This window comes from Eschscholzia californica, unplaced genomic scaffold (assembly GCF_041429995.1).
Source record: "Eschscholzia californica isolate CP2 unplaced genomic scaffold, dmEscCali1.0.p SCAF_4, whole genome shotgun sequence".
Classification (NCBI taxonomy): Eukaryota; Viridiplantae; Streptophyta; class Magnoliopsida; order Ranunculales; family Papaveraceae; genus Eschscholzia; species Eschscholzia californica.
This window is the reverse complement of record NW_028238461.1, coordinates 50,855,158-50,872,669: the sequence shown is the minus strand read 5'-3', so window position 1 is coordinate 50,872,669 and position 17,512 is coordinate 50,855,158. Positions and strand designations below refer to the sequence as shown.

At 33.8% G+C, this 17,512-nt stretch overlaps 2 protein-coding genes across 2 annotated transcripts; both read right to left on the bottom strand.

The window, feature by feature from the left end:
- Positions 1–4,798: 4,798 nt before the first annotated feature.
- LOC147545792 (calmodulin-binding protein 25-like) lies at positions 4,799–5,931 on the bottom strand. The gene has a single exon (XM_086638003.1). It carries the CDS (start codon positions 5,680–5,682, stop codon positions 4,966–4,968), a length of 717 nt encoding a protein of 238 aa, XP_086494129.1. The 5' UTR covers positions 5,683–5,931; the 3' UTR covers positions 4,799–4,965.
- Positions 5,932–12,643: 6,712 nt separating this feature from the next.
- Positions 12,644–17,051, bottom strand: LOC147545791 (UV radiation resistance-associated protein). Its single transcript, XM_086672911.1, has 6 exons — positions 16,252–17,051; positions 15,928–16,134; positions 14,695–14,875; positions 13,872–14,020; positions 13,463–13,690; positions 12,644–13,002 (listed from the first exon to the last, which is right to left on the bottom strand). The coding sequence occupies exons 1-6, from the start codon at positions 16,432–16,434 to the stop codon at positions 12,886–12,888; spliced, it is 1,065 nt and encodes a 354-aa protein (XP_086529037.1). The 5' UTR covers positions 16,435–17,051; the 3' UTR covers positions 12,644–12,885.
- Between the last annotated feature and the right edge of the window lie 461 nt (positions 17,052–17,512).

Genomic DNA, 17,512 nt, shown 5'->3' with positions numbered 1-17,512 from the left:
ACATTGGGAGATCCTCAATCCTTCCCTCTATTTGGGGATCCAAGTCTCCAACCTTAGTCCTTGGCTTACCATCTCAATGAGATTCCTAACAAAATGTTGTCTCTTGGGGCCGCAATTCTTTTGGGACCATCTGCTGGCCCTTCCCAGGACTCTATCTTATCTTGTGGGCCTCCATGGTCTTAGGGTTAAACTCTGGTCCTTTTTGACACCCCATATAAGAGATTATTCTTTAACACATCCTCAGTGCCACAATACGGAGGTTATTCCATGTTAACTTATTTTGCTAGTAGATCCTTTTTCTAGAATATCGAATAGGTTTGATTATAATTAAGCGATTATTTTTACTTGTGCTAGAATTTTTAGACATATAACATATTGAGGATCATTACTATACGAATGTTTATGAACTGATACTCCTTACTCCTGTCCCCTATAATTCTACAATTTCTTCACAAAAAGGAAAAGAAAACAGACATTAGGATTCATCCAACACTCGAAATTATCTATAATGGTTTTACTCGTGTACTATTATTGGGCTATCTCCTATTTCTATCAATCATTTGACAACTATATCCTATATATGTTTCGGGAGGCCTATAGCCACACCAAATTTTTGTGGTAGGCTCCTACTTGTCTTAGCATTTCCTATGGACCCGGGATTGAGCAATTTGAAACCCACATAGAGAGCAACCCGAAGATTCTCGGACTAACAATAATCCAGATTGTTCGACTCAGTACAGATTATGTCCAGTCCAAACGTCGTCTAACTATCGTGTTTGGGGGTACACGCCCTCTCATAACATAAAACAATTGTGACACTTGAAACATACATTTACCCTAGGAACTTAGGGTTGTGTCGAGGTGGAGAATAAGTGGAGTGACGTTATGCTGACAGTACAATATCGTCATAAACAACTGACACGTGGAAAGTCAATAAAGAATATTGTAAATGTCAACATCAAAATCAAAACACGTCAGTCAGCCATAACAACTGCCCGATGCCTGACTTTTTTTTTTTTGTTTTGTTTTGTTCTTTTCAATTCAATATTTTGAAAGTGATAGGTTTACAGTCAACAAACCCTTTCTCTCTCTCTCTCTCTCTACTTTCTTGGAGACTGGATCACAATCACTTCCTCCTTCCTACCCAAAACTTCCCCCACCCCCACCAGTTTCTATTTCTCCCCCCTTGATATTTTCTTTTTATTTGCAGATTGAAACCGTGAGTAAAACGTCTCTCCTTAATAAACTCTTCACTCTTTTATTGTTTAGGTCTCACACTTGGCTCCCTCTACAAGGAACACTTGAACTTCCTAAACCTCCCCCACTTCTACTATATGGGTCAAACTTCATTAAAATTATACCCCACTTATTTCAAACTTTCTCTTATATTATTGACACATCATTATCCTCTTTTCTTTCTCTATATTTAATGGTTTATACCCTACCATTTTTTTGACATAGGAAATTTATATACGCCACAAACACAATAATAAGTTGAGACATAAAAAGACCAGAGTGACAGTACAAGTATAGCCAACGATAGAGATATTAATAGCGATGTCGGTATGAGATGGTATTGGCTCAGTTTATTTGTTGCGTGATTTGCGTCAAAGATTGTTAATTATTGTTATGTCAAATGATTACTTTTAGAGATTATTCATGAGATGAACAAGAGAGATCAGTAGAATTCACCTACCTTATCTTACCAGTAGCAAAACTATTTTGTAATTTAATAAGCTTCGTGATTTGGTATTTTGATCGAATAAGTAGTATATCACTACTGAGACACCCACACTTTTAGCGTAAAATTGTTGTAAAAACAAATTGGACAGACAATTCCACTCGAGAAGCTTTGGTTAACCTAGTAACAGCCAATTGACATAGACAACAAAATTTATAAATTTAAGTGGATCCAAAAGTGAAAGTGTCAGTGTTCTTGACTTGTTATGGGATTGAAGGAGGACAGAGTACACTGTCAAGTACAAAGACCCGCTCTACATTTTTGACTTCTCACACCCATAAAAAACTCTTATCTTAATCTACTCTTTTTGCCCATCATTCTCAAACCTCAATAGTCTTCTATATATCTATCTACCTAAACAACATTCCACTAAAAATCAAGATAAATTAATATTTAGTTGATGGGATAAGAAAATTATAATATGATTGCAACAACCTTCCACTTTCTCTATCTCTGATTAAACTTTGTCACCGAGTCCGTCCATTTTCAGACTCGACGCTGTTCCGATTCAATTTCTCATTAAGTCGGTCCATGTTTTTGATTTGATGTTGTAATAGACCGTTTTGCATTACGCCTCGGCATCTTAATCCCATGATAGTTGAAGAAATATTGCGAAATTGTCATTCACTAAATGTTCAACTAATTTTTTTATATGACTCACTCATTAGATGTTTTCGAAGTTTTTTTTTTCTGTTGAAATGCTTCCAAACTATTTAGCTTTCACATATTTAAAATTGATCACTAATTAGAAACGAATCATTTAGAGCCTAATTTTTGAACCGTAACTAGTGTCTTTTTAGCATGAGATTTAAATATTCATGTTAAAGCATAAATTTCTTATTTTCAATAAGTCGATGTTTAATTTTTCGACTAATTGTGCAGATCCTAAAATCCAAACTTGCAATTATCTATTGTTATATGTGCTGATATCATGTGCCCTCTGAAGATATAACATTATAGGTGTATCCGATTCGATATGGTTTCTAGAAGGTTATATAAAGTCAATGCATAGGTTTGTGGTAAGTTAACATTTAATTGGGATTTTATACTTTAGGATGATTAATTAAGATCCTCATAATATATAGTAGTAGTTAATTAAATAGGTATCAAACCTACTTTTGATGTCACCTAATACATTTTGAAGATTATTAAACCCTACTAAGAACATCATTCATGTTAATGCTTTGTATAGTTCCAAAATCCAAGTTAATACTTGTATTATTTTACTATTTGTTGACTTAAGCTAACCTCTTGATCAAAGATAAACAGAGTCAAAAGTTTAAATAAACCAACTTGCTTAAATATTCTTTCATCTGTCATTTTAGGTCAAGTTGTTTTCTTGGTGAAATTTATTTTAGGGTTTCAAGGTCAAGAAAACAGATCTGTTTTTCTTGATTTGTATGAAATTTTAATAATTGATTTGGAGGAGAAATAGAGAGAATATCCCCACTTGACCATGTGCATTCTTTTGAATGTTTGTCTCTATTTTTGTTATCCACTCATCTAATAAAATGTGTGAAATGAGATGAAGATCTAATGGTTGAACTATAAGCAAATGAAATGAAAAATGTTAGGGTTTTATTCCAAAACTAAAGCTCTGGCAGTTAGTTTTGGCTGAAGGGCAAAAATATTTCAACTCTTCTCGAAAATACCTTTAAACTCCAAAAAAGACTTAATTCCTAAATGATTTAAAAATAATTAAATCCACCTCATATCTATCTATCTCATTTCTTTACCACTAAGGGCCCGTAATTATAAGGCCCAAAATGGGGAAGTTAAAGAGAATCAGGCCCAATACTAAATAATAATGAGGAAAAAACTCAGTAGGTAAAAATACAATTTTACCCTCCAAAATGAAATTTTCCGCTCAAATCAACGTCAAAAACAATTTTGAACATTTCTGAACAATTCTTGATTTGCTCTCGACAATTTTGTAAATTTCTGAACAAATCTTAGTTTGTCTCAACAATTTGTAAATTTTTGAACAAATTCGTTCTTGCTTAGACATTGTTTTGCCAAAATATTTCGCATTTTTTTCTTTTTCATTTTACATAGACAAACTAACACAAACATTTTGGCTACAACATTTTTCGATTTGTCTTGTGAAAAAATAAATGGTTTCTGCATTTTTTGTTTTGCTTTCGACATAAAAACTAAAGCATTTTTTTGTTTGTCCTTTACAAAAATATCCTTTGTATTTAACAAATCCGTTAACGAACAAAGAAATATTTTGACTAATACATTATATATGTTGTTAAGAACCCAATTATATATGACGCCAACATTTTATAATAAGCCGGGACATTATTATAGATATTGTCAACATTTTATAACAACACAATGATATATGTTGTCAACATATAAGGGTAAAAATGGAATTATGAAAAAATATGTTGTCTTGTTAACAACATAATTACTTATGTTGTGAACATTTTGAAAAATGTTTAAAAGATGGGTTTTTTTGACATTATTATTTTTGAGTGAGTTTTTGCTTTATTAGGGTCTAGATTTTTGGGTTTTTCACTCATTCTTTCTTATGAGAGGGAGGGTTCGTAACGCTCCGGAAAATTACCATACTCTCACTCTTAACGCCCTCACTTACTGTTGAGTCCGAGGGCAATTAGAATCTGTGCTGGACTCGAACACATATTTACACCCCTTCAAGTGCCCCCTAATGAAAAAATATGTTGTTTTCTTGTTCTAAGCAATTTTTTAATTTTTTTTTTGTTCCAAACCTAGTAAGTTGTGTTAGATAGCTCAAAAATATGATGTTAGAAAGAAAGAAACTCACTCTGACCGACAACCCATGACCTCGTTGTCGAGTCAAATAACATTTTCCTGAGAAAATATCACTCTGGGTCTGGGGCCCCTAGGCCATGGTATAGCACTCTTAAGTTGTGTTTGATAATAGTAATAATAATTCCTTAAAAGTACTTGATTATGAGTATATTTCTATTCCAGTCCGAAAACTTCACTTGTTCAGTCACCGAATGAAGCTCAATTAGTTTCTTGATGATATTTTTTCAAAATCGATTATCATTAAAGTTAAACTCCATGAAAACAAACAAATAGCTTGTTAAACAGAAAGCAAAAAACTTATAAACAGACTCCATCTGATCCAGTACTACTACTAGTACTACACTAAACTTACTACAAAATACAACACCCAAAAAAGAAAAGCGAGAAAGAAAAGATCGATCCTCGAGATTCTTAATTTCCATCTTTTAGATTACTCCCCAAGATTCAAGAGTTGGGAAACTCTGATAACTATCAAAATCCAAACCTACTACCCCATTTTCACCTCTCTGTGTAAATGTGAAATTACTATCAAGTCCTTGAGATGATGATCCTGTTGTCGTGGAACTCACGATCTGTGGTGGTGATTGTTGCTGTTGTTGTTGTTGGTGTAGCAAAAACTCTGATGTATCTAGTGTTGGCAAAAAGTAATTACTTACCAAGTCACCCGGTCGTTTTGCTTCTGGTTTAACAACTGAAGTAACCGGTAAATGTTCGTTACTATTATTATTGTTACCGATTCGAATACCGGTTACCTGTTGAACCATTTCACGGAAATTAGTTGGATCGGCGGTGATAAAAGTGATCGGAGATCTCTTCGTCGCTCTTGATTTTCTTTTCGTTATCTTACCGTTTGAAATTGATGAATTTCTTCGTTTAGATGTTGTTTCAGGATCTGATCCAGAACGTGTAGGTGTTTGATTTTCAGGAGTAATATTGAAATGATTCTGATTGAAAGAAGAAGTGTTTGTTGTATCAGCTAGGGTTTCAGAATCATCTCTAGAGAGAGATTGTTGAAGTGCTTTTGTTAATGTTTCAGTTTCTCGATGATGAGTAAAAACATCAGAGAATAATGAATCAGTGAATGAAGATGGACAGAATGTTGACCATTTATGAAAACTCGCTAAATTCTCTGAATACGCCATTGAAATTTGTTCCTTAAAAGCTTCAAATTCCCAAAACAAAATTGTAAGAAAAAAAACAGAGGAAATGACTAAAGAGAGAAGATCTATTCCATTTTTTATCAAATCAAAGATCAAATTGATAATTCGAATCAGAAACCCTAGATCAGAATGGATTGAATCGAGATTATGAGTTCTTTTAGGGTTTTAGAGAGAGATAATGGGGGGAATTTAGAGAGAGAAACAGAGGAGGAGGAAAAGATGAGTGAAATGATAGATGGTGAAGAAAGGAGTCCAACTCATTAAATAGAGACGGTGAGAGAAACCGCGTTTTTCGGTACACGTGGCTAACAATGTATAAAAGGTAGTTCAAATAATAAACTAGGGTTAGAGATTTTACTCGGTAGGGTTAACTGAGTGTGGTCTAGTAGAGTTTCTTTAAAAATAGAGAGAGGGGAATATTATGATTATTTGCAAGGGTTGACCGTCAAGGCTCTTGTGTCTTTGGGAAGTCATTAACGCGTAAACTGTCTCACGTCCCGCCGAAACTTTTCGATTTTGTCATCTTTTCCACTATTTTTCCATATTTACCCTTATTCTTTTATCGTATGGTCTATTCAGTTTCTTGTGACATGAGAGCATTATCTCAACTAGAGACAAATTCGGAAGAGTAACCTCGATTCCAAATTCTCAACAAAAAAAAAAAAAAAAAACCTCGATTCCAAAATGTTGGAGGTCTCAAGTTCGATTCTCGTGAAGTGGTTTCTATGGTTATTAAATTTGAGTATTGAGGTATAAATAATGTTATTGGACTTTAGGCTATAGTTTAGTTGGGTTATAGGCAGAGACAGAATCAGGATCCGAAATCGAGAGAAACCGATGGTAAATATTCTTTCAAAAATTGTACTCCAAATAAAGTTTTGGCTTTATAGTTTTACTTGAATCAAGAAAAACATTGTCGAACTATGAAAATTTTGTAACTTTAAGTGGTTCTTTTCATTTGTTTTAGAATTCATTCACGACATAAGATTAATTAATGTCATCAATAAAAAAGTGTTAACAAAAATATCAAAAAAACAAAAATCTCATAAAAAGATGGTCAAGTACGGTTTTGAACTCACGCCTCGCTTGTTGCCAAAGAGGCATAACTACCACCCGGTCATTCCTGCTATCCGTTTACCTTGGATTTTAAAAAATATTTAATTCCACAATAGTACTTCTTAATTGGGGGGCCATGGCCCTTCTTGGCATGGCTGTAGATGCGTCTCTTGTTATAGGCCCGTTCTGTGTAAGAGTTTGTATTCGACAATTTCATGTTTATCACATCTTTGATGTATTAATACCAATGTAGTGACTATCTTCTTAGTTCGTAGTCAATTTCCAAAAACAAATACTCTAAAAAAATACATCCCCACCTTATTACATAGATAGAGTTCAGAATCCTTACCTTCATTCTATGCAGAAGCGGTTCGGTCCAGAATTGTTTTAAAAGCATTGTTTGTGACAATCATTATATAGAGTCTTAACTTTTCACTCCGTTTGAATTTGTGAAAGAGAAATGCTAGAGTTAGGATGACACAATTACGTGAAATTTGAATTCATTTTGCTCGTGCATCATCCATTACAATATCACTAATCAGATATTACAATATCACTCGTTCTACCGATTTTAATATTTTAGAGTGGGAACTGAATATTGTTTGAATCATATCATATGGAGTACTTGTTAAGGGAACCCTTCCATTATTGAACAAATTCTCCTCACATGTCTTGAGGAAATTGTTAAACCATACACCCTTTATATGTTAAAGATCAACTTCTCTTTACCACTGATAAGAAATCCGATATTTTGTGGTGAGAAGAGATGGGAGGATGCAGAAATTTACATTGTGCATTTTTTTTTTTTTTGTTCAGAGTTTCATTGTGCAGTTAGTGTACCCATATTGATATAAACCCTAAATTATATTCAGGCACATCCGTATTTCATTCCGTCTCAATGTTTTTAACACATCATAACCAAGGGCGGAGCCAGGATCCAAATCTTGACCTGGCTAGCGTGGAAAATATAGACAAGTTGGTCTGGTTATTCCAGTCATACTTATAAAACGTTTCAGATTTTGTGAGCCAAAAATATAAAAACACCAAGAGAAGAAAAGAAACAAAGTGTTCTATATTGAAAAAAAGAAAATCATAGTGTTCTATACTTTTTACTGATAATTGTACTTTTCATTTGACTAGTTCTCTATTTAATTGAGCTCCATTCTTTCTCGTCTTCGATAGAAAGACAATAGAAGATGCAAAAAAAAAAAAAAAATTACCGAGGCAATACCGCGTAAGAGACCCAAGAACATGAGCTCCTCCTTAGAGAGGAATTGAAACCCATTCTTAGCCCAATCAACAAACACAAACTTCATTCCGGTGTTTCTTCCTGTTAACTGCACAAAGTCTAAATATTTGCACTTACATTAACACACACATACACTTCATTAACACACCATACAGTGAAAATGCGAAATAAGAGTAGCTTGCTTGCCTCCCCAAAAGTAAAACACACAAAAGGTAAACCAATTACAGTTCATTAACATTACACAGTCGCACGTTATGTTTCAGACAAAACAAAAGCAAATGATGAGAGAATGAAATGGATAAGGGAGAGAATGCAATTTTCCATGGTGTGAGGAGCAAAAAAATTAAAAAACATGATGAGACTCGAACTTTCCACCTCTTAGGCATGAATATGAAGTCAAGACCAACTAAGCTACCGGGCTATAGTTGAAACTTCTAGCCAACTCCCTTAGATATAGATTGAGCTATCCCTGGCTGCAGCCAGGGATAGTCTCTATGTAGCTCCGCCCTTGATCATAACAATAAAATAGGTATATAACCCATAATAGAATATATTTCTGCATAGTAAAATAATTTCATTATAAGATAGTTATAAACAAATTATTTCTGTATAAATTTACGATAAACTATCAACATTTTATGTTAGTTCTTTATGAAGTTATGGGTTTACTTCATATTCTAAACTTATTTTCGGTAAACCAGATTACCAAATTATCATTAAGAAATTAAATTATTTGAAATGAATAAAAATAGAAAAATCGAAAAAACTTATTTTGCGCGATTGGTGCTCAAATTAGTTATCGAAACTGCAACAACATGGAAGTTGAATACTATTTTATCTTCAACTAGGACTAGTACTAAAATCCGAAAGTACATGAAAAATCAGTTTGAGAATGAAATTAAATATAAGACAACAACCACCATTGAGAGTCAACCAAGTCAGGTGCCTTTTCCCCAGTCCTAGTCCCCAATTGCTATTCTTTTTTTTTGTTAAGACCCCAATTGCTATTCAGTCATCCCTCTCTCTCTTATCGTTTTTGTGGGTTGTTTGTTTGTGTGAGTGGCCCTCACTCCATCACTTGTGAGTAATTGTTTTGAAGCCCTCGTCAACCATCACAAATTTTTGTTTATTTGTTAATTCGTCAACTATCTTGATCGCCCCACAAGCTATCTGTTCTTCTAGATGTTCCATGTGACCTTGACTCTTGTTTTATTTTCATTATTTTTCTTGACGCTTCTTTTATGAGATATTTTAGAATATAACATCGAATGACAATAATTAAGAAGATTATAAATTTGAGATCTGATTATTTCACCATGTCAAGATAGTTTCTATATTATTTTTTAACATCATTTCAGATATTTCGTTTTCGACGTGAATTTTTAACCTTATAATTTTCGTAATTTAAAATTACTATTTAAAATGTAAATCAACTGTCTACACGAACAAAAGAAAATTATATAAAAGAATTAGAATTATAAAACTAGTAAAGTATGACACAAAAAATAGGTAGTATAGGAATTGAGGAGAAAGTAAGGGATTGGGGGGGCCATTTGAGATAACTTTTAAAAAGAAGAAAGTAAATAGCCATCCATCCGGATATATGACAAGCCTCCATCTTTTTCTTGCGTGGCATGACGATTTTATGACGCTTTCAGCTTTCTCTCATGTTACCTAGTCCACTCGACCCGATCCGATTTGGGATACCTAATTCAAGTAAGATACTGTGCCCAAATAGTTTTAGGCCAAATATATACTAGTATATATAATTGTTATTGTTATGCACGACCGTCGACCGTCCAACCTAAAGACGATAATACTCCCATTTTTCATTTGTCACGTTATCGTGCCATCAGGAACACTTCAAAATAAATAATAACACTACGTAATACGTACTATAATAAAATTTATATACAAAATAGTTAAATTTATGCATTTTTGTAATTTTTGTATCAGAGTTGGATGTAAAGTAAAACAATTGAACTAAGCCGAAGAGAAACGTCCATCTATTTTTTTTTATTCAGTTAACCCAACAATTCGTGGTTAGAGTTATTCCTAACCCTTGCTCGAGACGAAATCAATTTTGGAAAAAGTCAATTGACAGGATAAAATCATAACAATTGAACCAATAAACTCCTACGTAATACATCCGAAAATGGTATTACGTAGTTATACATCCGAAAATGAGATGAGGAAAAAAGAGAAAAAAAACTAATAGCAAAAGCTCAGGATAAACGGATAAAAAGTGAAAGTGAAGTTAAAATAAATTTGAAATGATAACTCAAAAAAGTTAGTAGAAACAAGATAATATTATTATTATTTTTTCTTTAAAAAAGTTAGTTAAAACAATTGAACTAAGCCGAAGAGAAACATCCATCTATTTTTTTTATTCAGTTAACCCAACAATTTGTGGTTAGAGTTATTCCTAACCCTTGCTCGAGACGAAATCAATTTTGGAAAAAGTCAATTGACACGATAAAATCAAAACAATTGAACCAATGAACTCCTATGTAATATTACAAACACAAAATCAATTTCTTACTAATTTCATTCATTATTTGTATAAATTGAAAGGACCATGTTACGTTTTGTTTTAGAATTATTGCTAAAATTAACTAGACTCTAGGAACACTTGATCCTAAGGAGCTTTTTGTAATGAAGTCTTTTTATGTGAAGGATATATCTTTCATTGGGTCCACACCATTTAAAGAAAAAGTATACCAAAAAAATTAAATGAAACCGCCCCCAAGGCACACATAGAAGAACAATTGATGGACAAGTGTATTATCCCATCCATCTACTTTGCCTGTCTCCATCTTCGATTCCTTTCCCATTAAAAATTTGGATGCCACATTGCTAATCGAATTTGGTGAGGACCCAATTTGTGAACCCCCTTTCTTGATTGAGTCTTGTAGTTTGTATGTTAGCTCGGCATTTTGTGTAATATGTTTCATCTCTATTGATGAGTTTGTGTTATTTCTAAAGGTTAGTAATGTGATGTTAAATATGGCGAAGATTTACCAAGAGTATAGCTCTGGTTCTTGTAGTTCGTAACAAAAAGACCATAGTCAAAGTCCGTCTTTGGAGTAGAGTATATAGATTATTACCGCGAGTTTGGCACACTTTTCGTAACTTTCTGATGTATGGGACAATCTGTGAAACTTGCTTTAGTTGGACAGGGCCATAGGAAATTTTCACTTACATGAGAGTACAAAATTTGTGGGAAAGAAAATAGGGGAAAAATTGTGGTTTTAGATCCATGGTGATGGTGATGATGATGAGTAATGATGGATTTGAGAGGGAGAGGCACCCGTGAGGTTCATAAAAGTGATTGTGCATGTACTTTGGACACGCTTGGAATCATAAAAAAGCTAATGGCTTTATTCTTTTTTCATGATTGAAGTTTTGAACATTTTCTCCTCTAACTAAATCCTAATAAAGAAAAATAAATATAAAAAAATAATATCTCAATTACAAGAAATATCCTCAAATACTCGAGAAATACTGTTCATTATCTAGTTAGAATGATTAGTGAAGAATCTATTCAAATTCATATATGGGTTGGTGGGGTTGTAAAAAAAAACCCCTAAATGAATAAGAGTGTTGTTACAAACTTATGGCGAAAAATTTCTTTTGTTGTAAATATATTTCTCTTAAATATTTTCTTTTTTGCCTTCCAATTTACATCAAATTTCATCTAAGTAAATTTGAACTTACCTCTAACCAAAAGAAAAAAGGGTAGTTATACATCGGAAAATGAGATAAGGAAAAAAGAGAAAAAAAAAAAAAAACTAATAGCAAAAGCTCAGGATAAACGGATAAAAAGTGAAATTAAAATAAATTTGAAATGATAACTCAAAAAAGTTAGTAGAAACAAGATAATAATATTTTTATTATTTTTTCTTTAATTTGGGTATCTCTCCCTATCTTTGCTTTTACGTAAACAAAATGGTAGCTTTGGAGGGAACACGATCAAAACAAAAGAAAAAGTAAATCCCATATCATGATTTATAATTCTTTCAATTCTATATCGAAAAAAAGTAAAATTGAAGTAGGAGGTCCAAAAGAAAAAGAAAGTAGAAATTAAGTATCCACGTGCAATAATAGTAGGGTTGGGATTGGGAAAAGGTTTCCATGGAAAACTCTTTACTGCAGTGACTGTGAGAAAAAGATTTTCAAAATTTCAACAAGATAGATGGTCTTTATGACTTGAAATGAGTAAAATTTAGGGCAAACTAAAGTAGAAGACAGTATTCAATCCTTAACTTCTAGACCATTGTTCATCACTTCTACAAAAAAAACCACTTTAATCCAAATGTCTTGAACACAAATGCTAATTGGTACATGTTAGAGAATTTTTGACCTAATTATGGAATGCCAGAATAACAGTCCAAGGTACCGATTCGATTTCTTTTAGACAAATATTGTTCCCATAGTAGAGCGACATGAGTTTGTAGAAGAATAAGCACTATGGATACCATTAAGTCTACCCGTAAGAGCTGTATTGGTCGATGATGCACAATTTCATAAAACTCGAGAACATTTTTTTGAATAACAACAATTTCAAAAAAGAGCTTCAGTTTTCGAATGGCTAATCAATTGAGTTTTCCAAAAATATCAGCCAACAGCATCTGTATATTGGGGAGGAAGATCTCTGTAATCATTTCATCTATAAATGAAAAGCTTTGTTTACATGAACCACTATACCCGAAGGCCCTTGTTTAAATACGAGAAGAAAATGAAATACATGCAGATTCATCCTCGAGATCTGATCGATATATTTGTAAAAGTATACAGGGGGAATCGAACAAACATGTGTCGACTCAGGGATCCAAATAACGGTATTACCAGTAAGTCAAGGTTCTAATAAGATCAACTACTTACTTGTCTATATAATCCTGCGATTGAATTGTCTTGAAGAGCTCCTTCAGATTAGCCAGTATGTGTCGTGGTCCCAAACTTTCCACGCCTAGAAAATTTAACAGCTGCTCTAAATCCTATAAGAAAACAAAAAGTTGTTAAAAATGTCATTGCGGAAGCATATGGAAACCTGTAGAACCAAGTAACGAGTTATTCCGTATGCATTAGAACTTAGAACTTCAAATGAACGCCGTGATCATAAGCTACCCAAGAGAATGCAAAGTGAATAAATATCTCAGTTTAGCTAAATTACGAGGTCAGAAAGATGTTGGTTAAACTAGACCGCAAACTTTTCCGACCATTATTTGTGTAGTTCCGCTTCCAGAATTCATTACTACTCGAAGTATAAGACTTACTAGTCGATATTCTGACAGGACATTGATCAGATGAAATGCAGAACTATACTGCATCCATTAGGACTGAATGATAGCATCATGTAACATATTTAATAGAACTGAACAACTGTTACCACAAGAATAAGTCGAAAAAAAAATGGATGACTTGTGATAGTGCGCCCAAAGCGAAAGAGAAACACACCTTATTAAGCAAGAAGATGGCATAAGCTGCTCTGGTTGTATCTTGTCCTTCCAAAAAAAGAGGAAACTCGGTGGGCTTCAAATCTGTCAATAGGATTGGGTTTGATGTTGAAGCAGATGCAGTAAGCTCAACAGAAGGTGCGTAGTCATGAATATATGAACGTGAACCTCCCAGGTGTAAAGGGTACCGCAAAGGAACCTCTAGATAAGAAGCAATGAGCAAGACAGCCTGGAAAGTTAACCAAGCTAATGCTTTAGTATAACAGGTGAAGTGTATTGAGACCTAAACAAGGTGAACTGAACGACTCGAAACTACATTTCTAATGTAAAACCAATATCAAAATCAAATTTCACAGGGGCTTTAAAATGCCTCGGGAATCTAAACAAAGGAACAGCAAGAAGGAGCTCACATGGGCAACATATCCTAGCGCAGTTGCAGATTTCTGAACTTCCTTCTTGTCACTGAAAAAACCCATCTTTTTTACAGGAAGTGCAGTCACTGTTAGACCCAAAATGGTCAAAGGTCCTGGTTTAAGAGGTTTAGAGACAGCAGGGTCCTCTGCAGAAAGCATTTTCCTGTTAGCGTACAGTTCCAAAATTTTAAATCAGCATAGCACTGAAAATTCAATTAATGGTGGAATATATATATAATACATATCTTCTTGCTTGTAAATTGTAATCCAGCAGTGAAAGCATTTCCTGGTTCTAAATATACCAACTTATAGGGAGGACCTGAGATTCATAAGGATTGATGTTTTCGAATAGTCCATATGGGAAACACTTGCACAAAGACAAGCTGAAATCATTTGCATTTCCGAGAAATAGAAGTTAAAGATGAAGTTATGGTGTTATTGAAGATTTGCGAATGCATCATCTTGACCACATCTTCAACCCACAAACAATTCCACTAAGTGGTCATACAAAATTCCACCAAAACAAAATACCCAAATAACCAGATCCATTTTGTACTGTCCCAGTCCAAGAATATGCCTAGATCGCAAGGTTAGATGTTGTGTCTTGGTTTACCCTGGCCAGAAAAGTCTTAATCCACATATTCTAAACATCGAAGTCGAACATAGATGAAAGAAGAGAAAGGTACGTTTCTTCACTTAATTACTTCTCGAAACAATAGTTAAGGATGGTGTACCAGATTCAAGTATAAAGCACACTGTTATTTAATCCTTTGTATCCGTAAATAGTGAAAGAAAAGGAGAGCCGAGTCATAAACATTACCAAATCTACTACTATTAGAGGAAGAGTCGAGCTTTTCCCCATTTGTCAACGCAGCTGATGCTTTTACAGGATATAGAGCTGAAACTTGTGCTACCATATACTGTAATCTAAAATGTAACATTTTCTGCAATTTCCTTAAACGGACATGACCCCTTTCTCCATCCAGTAGCCTATTTTGTTTCTGCAGTGAAATCACGATAAGAGTCAACCAAAAAAAAAATTCAGCTAATTATATACTATATGTTCAAAGTGTCCTGGCAAACCACATCCCTTTCAATGGTAAGCTAACAAATACACAGTAATCAGTAATCACCAGAGCAGTTGGGGGTTATATAACTAGAATAACTTGCCCACAAGAAATTGAAAGAGCAAGATACAAGTGCTCACTAAATTGGCTCTACCCCAGATTTTTTACTTAGCAATAACAAATTCAAACTGCACTTAATTACACTCGTCATATGTTAGGGCCTTCCCAATAAGTGTTTCCTAATAAGTAATTAACTTTTATATGGACAACAAGAGTGATCCACATCCTCATAATATGGAAAGCTTTTATCTACCGTTTACACCCCGTTTTTCGTCACTTTTTAAGCAATTAACATCTGTTACGCTCCTAACCAATTACAGGCGGTATCTGTATCCCATGGGTCTAAATGGTGGAAGATCTACTGTAGTTGCATCTGAAATATATAATTATCAGTTTCAAAGATCTACTGTATTGATATTTGAAAAGTTGTAACACTAGGTCGAAGTAGACACATATGTCATATCTAGATATGGCCTTACAATTTGACAAAAAATGTAATTTTGACCTCTACAAGTAAGATTTTACGCATAAAAGTTTGTTGGGGTTTAGGCCTCTTTATTATGTTGTTGGCCTTTAGGCCTCTTTCATTTGTAGTCTAACTTCGGCGGTTATCGTGCTTATCCCATCTTGATGACGTATCAATGCTATGTAATGACTGACGTAGAACGTAGTCCGTTTCAAAAGAAAAGTCAAGAAAATTTCAAACAATCCCGTAACTAATTACGCAAACTAAAACGTAATGAATACGAGACAAGATTCTGATATGGTATACCTAAGAAACCGAGAACCACATTCTAATCTCATACGTATCATTCAACTTCTATATTCATCATTCACAAGAAACGCCTACTAACAGTTACCCGTTCATATTTTGGACAAATCAAACTCGAAAACAGTTCAAAATGACACATTTTAACGAGAAATACCTGCAAATGCTTGCCAGATACAGAAAGAGCTTTTCCGGAAACCAAAAGTGATCTAATTGAAACAAGAAGATGCTCCTCTTGGTTCCTCTTATCCTCGGCTACTATATTTGACCTCGCTAACAAATTTCCCATCACCAACTTTCTTCCCTCCAATTTTTGTTTCATTACTTCTATCTCATTATAACGATTCAATGACTCAGTTCTTACCTGTTATTCATCAATCAAAAATTTCAACAGAACTAAAGAAATAGATACATATGATTAGTATAAACCCTAATTTGTCATGAAATTTTGAGTTCGATCAAAGTAGTGAACTAGTATTACCTCTATGAGTGATTCAAGTTTCTTATTAAGAGATTCCTTCTTTTCTTTAGCTTCTTTTAGGGCAGAAGAAAGACTCCATAAACGAGCAAGCTCTTGTTCGAAATCCTCCCATTCTATAACTTTAACTACATCTCCTTCTGATGAATATACTATTCCCTTGTTCTTCTTCTGCTCTAATTCCATTGATGAGATCTAAATGATGTTGTAAATTCAATCTAAAATGATCGATCGCAGACCTCATCTCTCTCCCCCAAATCACAATTAGGGTTTCCAGATCATCGGATCATTTGGTTTGAACTTTGAAATTCGAAAGTAATTAAGAAATTGGGTAGTTAATTTCTTCAATTAGAGAAAGAAAAAGGGTACCAGGAATTCTATAAACCCTAACGGAAAGATCAAATCTTGTTATTCTCCATTTTTGTAATATTTGTTCAGAATTAGCAGTTGTGGTGTGTATTTGGGGAAGAATATGGGAGGGGGCCTAACTTCCAGTGAAGGGGTATTTTGGTACTTCTCATAAGTTCTCCACCCAGCAGAACAGCACGAGTTCTGGAGATAACAATTAGGCGTATCAATTGTTGAAAGATTATGAATGGGTCTAGCAACAAAAGAAAAGTATCACAATCGGTCTTCAATATCAAATGGATACCGATATTAGAAAGCTTTTCAATACATATCTTTTGACCCATCACTATCTAATTGAATATGGTGCCGATGTGTGGACAAATAAAATATAGATAGAAAAGAATGTTCAATTTGTGTAAGATGTCAATTGGTAATTTATCTCTAATCACATATCTCGATCAAAATTTCGTCAGGATGGTAGTTCGATAGAATGTCTTAGACACGTAAAAATGGTGAACTTGACTTTGAATGTTAGGTGTGTCCCAACTAGAAAAGAATAGAGTTCAAGCTTACTGTACAAGAGTAAAAGATAAGCTAAGCATGTATAGCTTAAGCTAAAATAAAAGTTACAATATTGTGTAAAAAATAAATATTGACTCGCGCCTCGGAAGACAATCAAAAGTCATTTAGGAAACATAAGACTTTCGGGAAAATTTTTTTTTACTTATAAATCCAATTTGACTTAATTGACTTTATTAAGTTTAGACACATGACTTTAAAGACTCAAAAACAAATTTCACTTATTTTTCTCTCTTTTCTACCTCATGTTCATCTTCTTCGCCATCATCACAACCTACAATCCCACCAAATGGTTGTCGTGACGAGATGAAAATACGAAATAGGGATGGAAAGAGTC